This window comes from Chrysochloris asiatica, unplaced genomic scaffold (genome assembly GCF_000296735.1).
Source record: "Chrysochloris asiatica unplaced genomic scaffold, ChrAsi1.0 scaffold00207, whole genome shotgun sequence".
Lineage (NCBI taxonomy): Eukaryota > Metazoa > Chordata > Mammalia > Afrosoricida > Chrysochloridae > Chrysochloris > Chrysochloris asiatica.
Genome location: NW_006408725.1, coordinates 4679706 through 4693034, shown reverse-complemented (window position 1 = coordinate 4693034; position 13329 = coordinate 4679706). Strand labels below are relative to the sequence as shown.

The window sequence follows — 13329 nt, the reverse complement described above, 5'->3', positions numbered from 1 at the left end:
ATGGTTAAGTATTCATCTACTGAAAGAAAAATTGACAGTCTACGCCCATAAAGGTTATAGCCTAGAAAACCCTATGAGGCATTCTGCTGTTTTACATAGGGTCACTATGTGTCAAAAATTGGCTCTATTATACCCAACAGAAAGCTCAGACTAGGAGGGGGAAGTTCCTGATTTCCATGTTTTGTCCTTATGGATAGTGAAGATCAAATGGAAAGTCAAAAAAGTAGTTGCAAATATGGATCTGCAAGTCCAAATAAGGATTTGAAACTATAAATTGGGAATCATTAGTGTATAGAGAGCTATTAAAATGATAGACCTAGATAAGATCCTAGATGCAATCTCTTAGGCAAAGTGTACAGAGTGTGAAAAGGAAGGGAGGAGGGCTCGTATTTATACTAGATTAGAAAGGAAATCTACTAAAGATGGGGCACTCACTTTATCACTTAAGCATTTACTGAGCACAGGCAACAGTTTAGCAGCTGTCCCAGTAACGTATGACTGCTGCAGTGCAGCCCAGTATGTAGGAAAGTAGCACTGGTGGAAAATGGAAAAGAAAGACAAAATGTAACGCTTGTTTAATGTCACTTCCCAGATTAGATTAATGAGGCTCTATGTTAATACTCAGGTGTAAAGGTTTTGACTCAATACCAAATTCCACTAGAATTTACAACTTCATAAATGTATGAGGAACCTGAAAAAGAAACAGGATGGTAACCATTTCCCCAAACCCCAATCTATTAAAAAAAGTCTTTAAATGAGCCATTATAACTGGACATTAAAAAGTTCATGGGAAAATGGAACTGGAAAAATAATGGTATTTCTCCATGAACTTTTTGAAGTCCCAATGAATTAGCAAAGAGCTCAGGTGGGAGAAGAATGGGTTAGGCATTGGGCTGCTAGCCAAAAGATTGTTAGTTCAAACTCATCAGCTGCTCTGCAGAAGGAAAATAGACTGTCTGCTCCCATTTAAGACTGACAGTTTCAGAAACCTTTTAGGGGCACTATGGGTCAGAATCCACTTGATTACATTGTTGTTGTTTTTCATTGTTGTTGTTTTGTTTTAATGAGAGAAAAAAATATATGAAAATATGTATATCTGACATCATGGAGTTCAACAGTCAGCCCACCTTTTTCTAAGGATTCTTGAAAACAGCATTTAGGGAAGCTCTGTGACTTCTAGGACACAGTTATCTTTACAGAGCACAGATCTTGGCTAGTTAGATGGGGCAGAGGAAGTACAAAGAAGAAAAAGATGGTACACAAGGACAAGAAATAGAAATACTGATCACCCATGTTCCACCAGGTCGACCCAATTCCACAGATCCCTCTGAAAACTAGCACTGAATTTATGCAAATATATACAATGGAAATCTTAGGAAATGTGTTTTTTTGTAGGTATCTAAAATGCTGGCTAGGCCTTACACTTTGCCCATAGTCAAGCTGATTGAATGTAGCATATCTTGGCTCAATTTTTGATTGAGTTGGGCCCCTTGGCCTTTCAGTTGTATATCTGAATCCTCTTTGAAAAGTTTTGGCCTCCCCACATACATTTAGAATACTGGAAGAACACCCGTCTATTTTTATGCTTATTTATAACTACACTACCTTCCAGCACTGTGAGGTCCTTTAAAATATAATGACATGACTGATGATGAGAAATTAAGTGAACGGGGTGGATGTTCTTACTCTCAGAAAAACATTTGTGGGAAAGCAATTTCCCTTACAGTTCTGGCCCCTTGCTTCTGTTTCCAGTGGTCATCCGAGCTCAGATTCTCTTTGAAGATATGTATTAACTACCACCCTGGTATGGCATAAGATAAGCATTGGACTACAAGGTTGGTTTGAACCACATAGTCAGTGGTTCAAACTCACCATCCACTCCACGGAAATGCTATCATAGCATAGGGTCACTCACTATGAGTGGGAGCAGACTTGATAACACTTTAACAACAGCAGTGTGTTAAGACGATAGTGTCCTGGTGTGGCACTGTAGGGTAAGCACTAGGCTGCTAACCCCAAGGTCGGCAATTCAAGCCCACCAGTAGCTTCTCAGAAATCCTATACAGTGTCACTATGAATTGGAATAGATTGGACGGCACTTAACAAATTAAGAAGAAAGGCCCTGGTAAGACAGTAGGTTAAGCATTGGACTGCCAACAGAAAAGTCAATGGTATCAGCCCACCAGCCCCTCCATAGGAGAAAGATGAGGTCATTTGCTTCCCTAAAACGTTACAGTCTTGAAAACTATAGGGAACAGTTCTACTCTTATGGGCACATTGAGAGAGAACCAACTAAACTACAGTGGGTAAGTAAGAAGGGGATCCCTGGTAGGTACAAATGGTTAGTATTCTTGTCTGCTAACCAAAATGTTGGAGGTTCAAGTCCACCCAGAGGTACCTAAAAGAAAGGCCTGAAAATCTAATTTTTGAAAAATGAGGCATTGAAAACCCAATGGAGCACAGTTCTACTCTGATATACATGTGGTTGCCAAGAGTCAGAGCTTGACGCCATAGCAACTGGCTTTATGCTAAGACAAACCATTCATTCTGCCAGTTTGTTGTTCCCAGTGTTGCCTTGCCTTGTTAACCTCCAATGTCAGGGCGTGGTAAGGAGTGACGCAGAAAATTTGAAGATTTACAGAGTTGGGGGGCAGGGGTTAAGAATACATCCTCCTTTATGTGTCTCTTCAAACCCCTGTCTATAAAGGGAGAATCAGTGGAGGCCAGGAATCCAATTTAGGGGTTGGGAATGGCTTTAGATGTCCAAATTGCAGGCACATACCAGACTTGGGGCAGTTGCTGACCTTTCTTTTCGAGAAAAAGGGTTACCCTAATCTGAGGGCCAAACTCTAGAGTGGCTGGTTTTCTGTATCATCTGAGAACTCCAGGTAGTATGAAGGGTTTTGTGGCAGCTTTGTAGCATATCACAATAGTCCTCTCTTTCATTAAATACAAAGTTCCTGAAAGTTGAACCCACCTCTATAGGGACAGACTGCCTCCTTCCTCATGCAGCTCAGGAGTCCAGCATAACATCCCCCAGGGTTGTCAGGTCCTACTCAATGGCTCCTGCCTCCTCACTTCACAGGAAACATAGAAGAAGTGGAGGGCAGCACTTTAACCACCGTATTTGTTAAACTACAACGCACATGGGTAGCAAACATACGTGCAGTACCTGAAGTGTATTCAAACTATTGGTATTTTTATCTTTTGTTGGGGCGTGTGGGGAGGGTCTTTCAGACTATCTCTCCTACTGTAGTACTCAAGGTTCTAAGGGCAGGATGGATCCCCGCCCCTTACTGGCAGGAGATTGCCTACTTCCTGTGGGAGAAGTTCAGAAATAGTGCATCTGATGGGCTTTCATGGGCACTTTCGCCTGGCGGAGGGCAGGCAGGACCCAAGCATCCTTACAGCTAGGTGTAAAGGACAGGGATGGGGGTAGGGGTGTTTGCATCTTTGCCCCGCAAACATTGAGAAGTTAAAACTCTTCACTGAATTAATTCCTCTTCACTCTTTCCCACCTGAAACCCACACACCCTCCAAAACTTAGATTCAGACAGTCGGATGTTCAGCCTTAATAGTCTTTCCTCACGGGTTAAGAAAATTTCCAATGGCTACCAAAAAAACGTATGAAAGCAGACAAAATAGGACCCAGAGGATCATCCTTACCCTTTCTCCTAACTCTACCTTGGGGATTCAAATTAATAAACATTTTTCAAATACTTTCCATTTTTCAAATGTATTTATTCCTCATTTAGAACTGAACATAGGGAATCAATCAATCATATACCACATAGAAGCCCTGGTAGCATAGTGGATTACCAGTTGGGCTGCTAACCACAAGGTCAGAAATTCAAATCCACCAGTCACTCATAGAAGAAAGATGAGGTTTTGTGCTCCCTTAGAGATTTACAGCCTCGGAAACCCTCTATAGGGTTACTATGGGTTAGAACCCACTCAACAGCACACAACTACCACTACCACCACAATAGCACACACCCACACACATCATACGCACATATATATATAACATACATACATAAATATACAGAACCCTGGTGTGGTGTTGTAGGGTAAGCACAAGACTGCTAAGCACTAACTGCAAGGTCAGCAGTTCAAACCCATCAGCCGCTCTATGAAGCCCTATACAGGGTCCCTATGAGTCAGGTACATAACAACAATATGTAAGGTCACTAAGAGTCAAAACCAACTCATCAGCACTTAACAATAACAATGTACATACACACACACACACACACACACACACACACATGGCCTTAAATTCTTGGGATTAAGTTCCCTCATTATGACATGAAGAAAAGGCCTGGCCTATGTATTAAAGGAGAGTATTCTGGTCCATACTCAGGTAGTATTCTTCTATGTGAAAGCTATGAAGCCAGCAGAATCTTTGTGAGTCCATTGGTCTAAAAACTCCTTTGAGAAATCACTTCTTTGCATAATTGATTTGTTCTGACATGTTATCTTAATTTTCGTTTCTAAAATTTCGTTTATCTACCTCCACCGTTTCTGCCTCCCTCTCCCCAACTCTAAAATGGCCATCACCTTGTAACAGGCTTCCCCAGCATTTCCCCCCCAAGAATGGTGGTTCCAGGGCAAGTGAAAATGTTTTCGTTTTGGGGGTTTTTTTTATTTGATTAATTCAGTCTACCGCACTAAATTAGATAAATAACACCAACAATCTACAAATATCCAAACCACAGTGTAGACTTCTTACTCCAGAACGTCCACACGTGCAAAACAAGTCCGCTGACCCGGAAACACCCACGACCTGCTGTCCCTGCTCAATTTTCTCCATAACCTATCGCCGCGTTTACTGATTTAATAAGAAACAATTCAAAGAAATGGGGTTGTGGCAATTTGTTAAAGTTATTACTTTTCTCAAATTGTTGGTTTTTAATTGTTGTTAGCCTGTTCACCAAGCAGTTCGAGTTTACAAGAATCTAAATACTTGTTGCTACCTAACAATGCTAACATATGCATTTTCAAAAAAAGTTGTTGAGAAAGGGGTTTAAGAACATTATAGTGATGCAAGTTTAGGCACTAGGTCCCTAAGCAAATTAGAACACAGTTTGACAGCGAGCGCCCAGCCGGCTTACAATGCTGCGCACTCACAGGTAGTTTTGTAAATGTTTGGACACGAAGTGGCCACAAGGAGTTGCCCCTCATCCAGATAAACGTCTAATATCTCGCTCCAAGGAATTCTTGGAAGAACAAATTTACAAATGTTGATTAAATTCACAAATGACTCCTCAGATGCTGTGACCCTATTCTTAACGTCTTCTTATTTGGAAATTCGAAGACTCTTCCCGAAGTTTTCCAATCCCTGCAAAAATTAAGCAAAACACAAACTTCTCTACAAACACTCTCCTAATTTTTTGAAGCTATAGCTCCTTGGACTTACGCTACACCTATCTTTCTTAAAGGGTATAAAATAAATTCGTATTCCTACAGCGGTTGAAAGTGGGCACCTCCAGGAGCACAACGCACAAGGGAGTTGCCCGATGCTCAGAGTCCGCGAAGACATTTACAGCATCGCTGGACCGCAGGCCGGGCTTCTCCACGAAGCGATCGGATTCTCCAAGAGCTTTGGGTGCTCTTCGAGGGTGTGCCCAGCCAGTGGAGGAAGAGCGCAAACAAAGGAGAGCAATTGAGAACGAAACGCACCTTTTAAAAATCAAACTAATCTATGGTTGTTCGTAGATGAAAAGTTACAGCTGGCTTTTAGTGGGGAATAAAAAGGTCCCGGATTTGCCTGCTAGCGGGAGAAAGTTAGTCGAAGCTTCCATTCAAACGGATCTGGAAGTTGAGTAGGAAGGCATCTCAGCTGAAGTTGCTGGGCTCTGTTCTTAGGGGAAGGTTGACATCTTGTTGGTTTGAGGGATGAAAATTTATTCACTGGTGTTATAAAATCTTAAATGACGCCCCTGAGAAGACAAAGAAATTCCTGGCCATCTGACTCAAGCGCGGCCATAGATGGGTCACAGAGCCAAACGCACTAGGATCTCAGTCGCAAAATGAGCAGTGGGGACAGGGACTCACAGATTGGCAGTCTGGAACCTCGGACTTCACAGGCCCAACTAATTCCATGATATCTCAAACTTGAAGCCGTCCTTTGCCTCAAACATGACCAGGAGTCAATGGACTATTAATTTCTCCAAAATATTAGAAGACTACCCAGCCTCCTTCCGCTGCATGTAAAACAAACAGGATTCATAGCCGCTTTGGCCTTGACATTTGGCCTTAGGGACTCAGAACACCCTTGGTCCTGGATTTCACTGCCCTCTCTACAGAGAATAATGTCCAGGTTGCCCTGGAATTTTGACTTTGCCCTTAAATAGAAATAATTGGTGTCCAAATTCAGGGGTGCCAGCCAGCATGAGCTCCAAAGATCCCAGGGTAGTGTGACAGATGAAAATTTCTGGCACCATCTTTAGTGGAAAGGAGACTTTTAAGGAACTATTATTATTCTGGTAGGAGACCTGGGGGCATAGTGCTCTGTTGCTAACGGAAAGGTTGTCAATTGGAATCCACCAGCCATTCCTGGAAGGAAAGATCTGGCATGCTGCTTCCATAAAGATTGCAGTTTTGGAAATCCTATAGGCAGTTTTACTCTGTATAGAATAATGCGCTGGACTGCAAAGTCAGAGCAGAAAGGTTGGTGATTCCAACCCACCAGTCACTCCTCAGAAACCCTATACAGCGTTGCTATAAGTCGGAACCGGTTCGATGGCACTTTACAACAACATAGTAACTATGAGTGGAAATGGAACTCCATGGTAGAAGTTTGTTTATATATATATATATATATATATATATTATTCTGATACGAATTCCAACTAGGGAGCACCCTAAAGAATTTCTGGCTTCCTTATGCGTTTCTCTGGCAAAGAGGACTTTTAGAAGATAGGCTACTCGTAGTGTGGCAGGCAGTTTAGGCAGAGGATTCCTTCTTGCCACGTTTACCTCTCTCTTTGTGACAAATCAATTTCCCTTGCCACTGTTCTGAATTTTCATCCCGCTGGGGCCGGGGTCCAGCTGAGCCGGGTACACTTAGCACGGGTTTGTGAGTGTGTGCGTGTGTGCACGCGTGTCTAATTGACTTTCCGTCTACCTTTTTATGACTACATGTGTTTCCAACAAAAGGTCTTATTAGGACAATCTGGTTTCACTAATTTAGAAGTTGGGAACGTGGAAGGCAGAAACTTTTCTCTCTCTCTCTCTCTCTCTCTCTTTTGGTAGAGTTTGCAGAAATTCAGATGATGAAATGACAGCAGAACTCCGGGTGCTCTTAAGAGTTGGTCTGCCTATGTTTTATGATCTGTTCCTCTTTCCTTTCCCTGATTACCCCAACTCCACCACCCACCCCTTAGCCAATAATAATATTGGCTAATTGGGTTGAAGAACCGTCTGTTTTGTTTTTTTAAAAACTTAAAAGCTATTTGAACCCAAAAGTTTGAGAATTAAACTGAGCTAGGAGAATCAGGAAAGGGGAAAATAAAATCATTCTATATAGAAAAAAATAGGAGTGAATATCAACCAAGGGAATAAGCAATTTGCTAAACTAGGCCCAGGCCATAATTTTTAAATCTGCAAAATTAAAATCTAATAGTGAGTGTAAGTGGAGTCTGTTTAATCAATTTCAGCCAAAAAGGAAAATTAGGAAGGACAAGGATTTAAAATATTCTTAAATACGTGGCAGAATAAAAGTCCTCTTTTAACTATTCTCCATCTTTCACCATTCTGGGGTAGAGTCCAAGCCGACTGCCAGGAACCTCTGAGTCTTGGTTCCACCCCTCTCTGCCCACTCACTGCAGGTAGAAGCTGGTGTTCTAGCCCTCTCATGGCCATAGATTGAGACTCCCCACTTTGTCGAATTCACCATCTGCAACCTCACCAACCACAATAAGCTAGAGGCTCTATGATCCTAACTTCCTAGTACTGACAACTCCTGGTTTGGGACCCATAAGTAAGGACTCTTGCTGCTGAGATGGACTTATCAGCAGACCCTTCTGTTCTGATCTCTGGAGGAAGGGAAGGAGGTTGGGAGAACACTGCTAGAGTCTAAAAGCAACAAATTATCAGAAGACTAGTAGTTATGAATCAGGCTGTGAGCCGCAAGGTCAACAGTTCAAAACTACCAGCTGTTGGGTGGGAGAAAGATGAGGCTTTCTGCTCCTGTAAAGATGTATAGCCTCGGAAACCCTGTACAGGGTTGCTATGAGTTGGAACCGACTCCACGGCACATAGCCACCACCACCATGACCATCTCACACAGGAAGCAAAGGCTGAATGTGTTTTCTAGGGGACTTTGCCAGTCTCAAGAGGCTGGTTACTTCATACCCATCACCTGGATCTGCTTGCTGTCTCTGACCTTCTCCTGAAGCTGACTGTTGACCTGGCTTCCACAGCTCATTTTCTCACTGGCTGAACTTCCATCCTCAGTTGCCTTCCGGGGCCCTCTCCCCCCCCCCCCCCCCCCCCCCCCCCCCGAGTCTTTTAAATATGAGTTATGCGCCAGTATAAAAACGTGTCGGTTTTACAGAGTCTCATCCCCTTCTCTCAAGACCCACAGTCCCCAACTCCTCCCTTGGCCCCGATTTGTGTCCTGGCTGGCTCTGGCGGAAGCCAGGTATGCCGCGCAACCTGGAGGTCTTGTAGGAACCATCCCTCTACCCTCAGTGAGTCTCCCAACCAACACTGGAGGCCTCTGCCATATGCTCGGGAGCACTCCTACAAGCGCCCTGCGTCCAGCCTCTCTCCTTGTCCACTAGGAGCCCAAAGCAAAGTTTGCGCTCCCCTTTCATAGCATCCGCTGGGAGGTAAACGATAGGAGTTGTCCGCAATCCTTTAGTCCTGCACTATTTGTCTCCCACTGCCGCTCGGGTTGGTGTGACCTAGGAAATTGGGCCTGCTCTTCCTATCCCTCCACCAGTTTGGGCAAAACAATTCTGACTGGTTTCTCCTGCCCTGCCCTAATCTATGCAGCAGTTTCTTTAGGACCTGTTTTCTGTCAGGTTCCAGCCTCCAGTTCTTTGAGGAGTGATCACTGTTGGGATTCACCATTAGCCATGGGAAATAAGAAGGACAGAATGTGCCGAACTGGTGAAGCTGGGTGCTAGGCACATGGGAATTGTCAAAATACTAATTTTTCTACTTTTCATATTTAATTTTTTTCCTAGTTAAACATTTAAAAATAATCATAGTATTTCGCAGTGCACAGTATTTTACAGCTGCTTGAGTGTGCAACTCCCGCCGGCACCAATACTCTAAACGCGACACCTCCGCCTCTGCGCGGAGCTGTTATTCGGACCCCAGGTCTTCAATTCTTGGAGTTGGCCAATTTTCCTAGGGGAAAGCCAGGCCAACCCACTCAGGCAGCACTCGTCGTCCTCTGTCCTCTGTGGGTGAGAGTAGCTGGAATGGATCGACACCACATCATTGTTGGCTAAAAACACCGAAGAGGCGCCCAGGCCTGGACCAAGGAAGCCGGGTGGGGTTCTACTGGGGCCTGCTATTTAGCGTGACCCCGGAGCTCCCTCCACTTTGCTGAGGTCCTGTTTTCAGCTGTTTCTGCGTTCAAATTGCTTTGTATGTATATTTATTGAAATTTTGAGGTTGACATTGTGCTTTGAAAATAACAGAATGCCTTTGCTGGTCCCTAGTCTAAGGGTTCTAAACTTGAAGACAAAATAGCAATTCGCAAATAATGATGGCATAGAAAGTAATCAATTCTCATTTTAGAACTGCAGAACAAGTTCAGACTCTTACAACCTCAGGGAGAGGAGAGAATAACTGTACTTATACTGTCTTATGTCACCTGGAACGAGCCAGGCGGCAAGTCTATTAACGGGCTTGGGGACATATTGGTACAATTTGAGTCCTTTTTAAAACCTAGGTTGCTACTCAGATTAGAGATAAAGAATGTGCTTGGACAGGCTGGGAAGTCTAAGGGGCCAAGAAAGAAAGTTCTAAATTTATGCTTTGGAATCCGGGCTTCCACTTCGCACCTACAAAGGTGCGGGCTCATCAAGGTGAGCAGCTCGGGTTTCACGCCTAAAGGACACTCCCTTTGCTTTGTACAAGTATTCCCACATCAGCCAAGACTCTGCTGGATCTCTGGTGAAGGAACAGCAGAAGCCACAGAGCAGCTCGGACCGCTACAGCTCGCCGCTCGCGCCTGACCTTCTGTGCCCAGGCCGGGTGCGCAACAGAAGCCCTGTGACTGTACGGGCCGCCACGGTGAGCCCCAGTCGGCTCACTCGCCACCTTCACACCCGATTCAGCATCCTTAACCCGCTGTCTTCCCTAACAGGGCAGGATCTCTGAGCTTGAGTTCCTCTCGGAGACCCATTTTTCCAGCCCAGTCGATAGCCCAGTGCGCTGCAAGAGCCCGCAGCCGCGAATAACTGAGACGGAAAGTCAATTCTGTCGGCGTGAGAGAAGTCAGCAGTGATCAGAGTACATAACCCTGATCTCAGGGCGGATGAGTGATGCCCCAGCCTCCGAACGTCCCTCCTGCGTTTGCGGAGTCGAGCCCTGATCTTTTCGCAGCCGACGGCCGGCCCTTCCTTCAGGAACCATCACCTTTTTTCCTTACCTCCCGAACTTTCCCTCCTGACCCCGGCGTGTACTCGGGCCTCAGTCCCTTGCCGCCCCCAAACCCCAGCGGGAATGCGCCGCTCACTCACTGTCCTGCTGCGGGGTGTCGCTGCCGCTTGTGAGTCCTGGAGACTCCAGCAGGCTCCTGCCCGCCTCGCCCACGCTCTCGTCCGCCTGCGCCGCCACCATGTCCCTGGCCTCCTCCAGGTCTAGCAGGTGACTGACGGAGAAGTTCTTTTTCGCCTGCAGGGTGTCGAGGTTGCCTGGACTATCCAAGCGGCCGCCCAGCGCCGGCTGCCGCTCCAGAACGTGCCCGTAGCTGGAGGTCATGGTCTCCCCCTCCGATCCCACCCACCCCCCTCTTCCCGCTCGAATCAACACCAAACGCTGTGGGCGCGAGGGGGGAGAGGAACCGAATGGGGTAGAGAGAGGGGGGAGTGGAGAGGGAGAGCGAAGGAGAGAGATAGACAGAGGGAGAGAAAGAAGGAGGGGAAGACAAAAAAAAAAAAAAGTGGAAAAGAGGGCGTGCGGACCCCCTTCTGAACAGCAGAGCTCTCTGTTCTGGCAGCCTCCAACAACCTATCTGTTTTCCCGAGGCCAAGTCCGGCGCGGCCCAAAGAGATAATCCACACTGAAAAAATAGAATTAAGAAGTCACCCTATGTTCAAGTCAGGAGAAAAAAATCTTTCCAACTCTCCAAAATCGTCCACACGCACACACTAAAAATAATAATAAGGGGGAGAGAGGAAAGGGGAGGCCAGCAGGGCGGGGGAGTTAGGCAAACAGAAGAAGACAGAAGAAGGGGTGGGAGAGAAGAATCAAAGTGGGTTTTTTTCAAAAGGTTAAAAAAGTTATTCCCAGGCAAGAGTTCAAGCACCAACAGAAGAAGGCTTGTTCCAGCTTTAAAACATCTTCAAGAAAACGTGTTCCCCCCTTTCTGTACTCCTGTGGATTCTCAGGAGTGACTAAGGTTTCAGGAGGAGAGGGTGATGTCTTGCAGATGTATTGGAGAGCAGGATTCTCACTTTACTTTTCGTAAGGAGTAAAAAAAAAAAAAAAAAAAAAAAGGGCTTCAAGAGTCCGAAGGAGGGTGGTGGTGGGTTTCCCCCTTTCCCTTCGCTCTCTCCCCCTCTTCTTGCTGAACTTCTTTTTCCTTCTCAGTTGGATCAAGAAGCTCTCTGGCACTTCAAAAGGCACAAACTGGCATGCAGAGGAGGCTTTGTAGGGAATACAAGAAAATTGGAGACCCCTGGGAGGGCAGATCTCGACTTAATAGGAGCCTGTAATTACGTGGCAAAGCCTTTGTGCAGTGCCTGACGTTTTACAGACCCCCTTTCTCCATCACAATCTCCTTCCTCCTTTCCCTCGGACCAAAAAAACAGTCTGATTAAGAAAAACCCCTTTGCCAACATCTGAGCAAGAGAGAAAGGGAGAGGGAGGGAGCGAGACAGCGAAAGAGGGAGGAGGGAGAGCAGAGGAAGGGAGGAGAGCTAGAGAGTCCCTTTGGTTTTTTTAAGTAAAGGTCTAATTATCATTCCCCTGCAATAGTATCTTGGGGAGAAAAGACAAACTGAAACCCACAGTCACTTCAAACGGACTGATTATTTTGCTTCGGCATTAACTCCTCCAGATTTGTTTAAGATTCTGTTAGAAAATCTCATTTGCATGTTTTGATAACAGCTGCGGGGAAACTTGTTGGAAAAAATCCACAACTATTGCAATCAAATTTTCTTCTCTGCCTTTTTTTTTTTTTTTTTTTTTGTAGCGTTTCCTGCTTTCTAAAACTTTCTTGGGGGGGGGAGGGGAGCTGAGAAGGAGCGAAAGAGTAAGCAAGCGTATGAAAGCTACATTCGGCTCTGTAGAGACAGCCTATTAAAGTAATAAAATAATAATAACGGGAGACTCTCCCACGCTTCTCCGGAAGACTAAAGGCAAGTTCCGAAAGATCCAGGAGGCACGGAGCGGATTCAAAGTTTTACCGCCAAAAGGAATCTCCCCGCCTCAGCAATAGGAAATTCACATATTTATTTAGTCAGAGGAAGGACTCTATGAGAAAGTCATAATCGTTCTCACTTCCACCACCCCCCCTCAACAAACACACACTCACTAACCAATTTTGTAACCTCTTTGGTGTGGCCAAGGTCGCTTCCCCAATCCATGAGCTAATCAGAAAGGGTCTCCATTGCCCAGATGCGGATTAGGCAAGGGCACGCAGAGAGCTAGCGGTGGGGCTAGGCTCAGCGTGGTTCAGGGTCTAGAAGAGGTGCAGGGGATGGAGATGAGAAGGGAGGGGGCGCAGAGAAGCCCCATCTAAATCGACAGATAATGCTCTGCCGTCTGTTCTGCTGAGCCCTAACTTGACAGAGGGCAGAGAGGTGCTGAGCGATATTTTCATGACCTGTTGGAATTTGGTAACAACTTTAATAGTCTCATTAGAAATGAGTTACTATATGACGAGTAAGTAAAATATTAAGTGCTTATTTGTGGCGTTTTATGTTCTTTAAACACACACACACACACCCTAGCTCCCTTGATTGCTAATTTTTTTTTTTTTTCTTCTGTAGCCTAGAGGCTTGACTGGAGAGAAAGAAGGGTCCGAGTGTGTGTAAATGATTTCTGAGCTCCAAAGGACCGTAGTTAGCCCAGAACTTCCAGCCCTGATCTGGGAAAAGAACATTTGATGCCATCAAAGGGCTACAGATTGAAACCAGA

General features: G+C 45.2%; 1 protein-coding gene across 2 annotated transcripts in view; it reads right to left on the bottom strand.

Annotated features, from left to right (window-relative positions):
• Positions 1 to 10988, bottom strand: part of PRRX1 (paired related homeobox 1) — an 88355-nt gene extending 77367 nt beyond the window's left edge. Inside the window, exon 1 of one of the 2 annotated variants that reach the window (XM_006872638.1) lies at positions 10707 to 10988. In XM_006872638.1, the coding sequence (XP_006872700.1) occupies positions 10707 to 10947 (241 nt within the window). In that variant the 5' untranslated portion in view covers positions 10948 to 10988. The remainder of the gene's footprint in view (positions 1 to 10706) is intronic. The other variant, XM_006872639.1, reaches the window with a different exon arrangement.
• Between the last annotated feature and the right edge of the window lie 2341 nt (positions 10989 to 13329).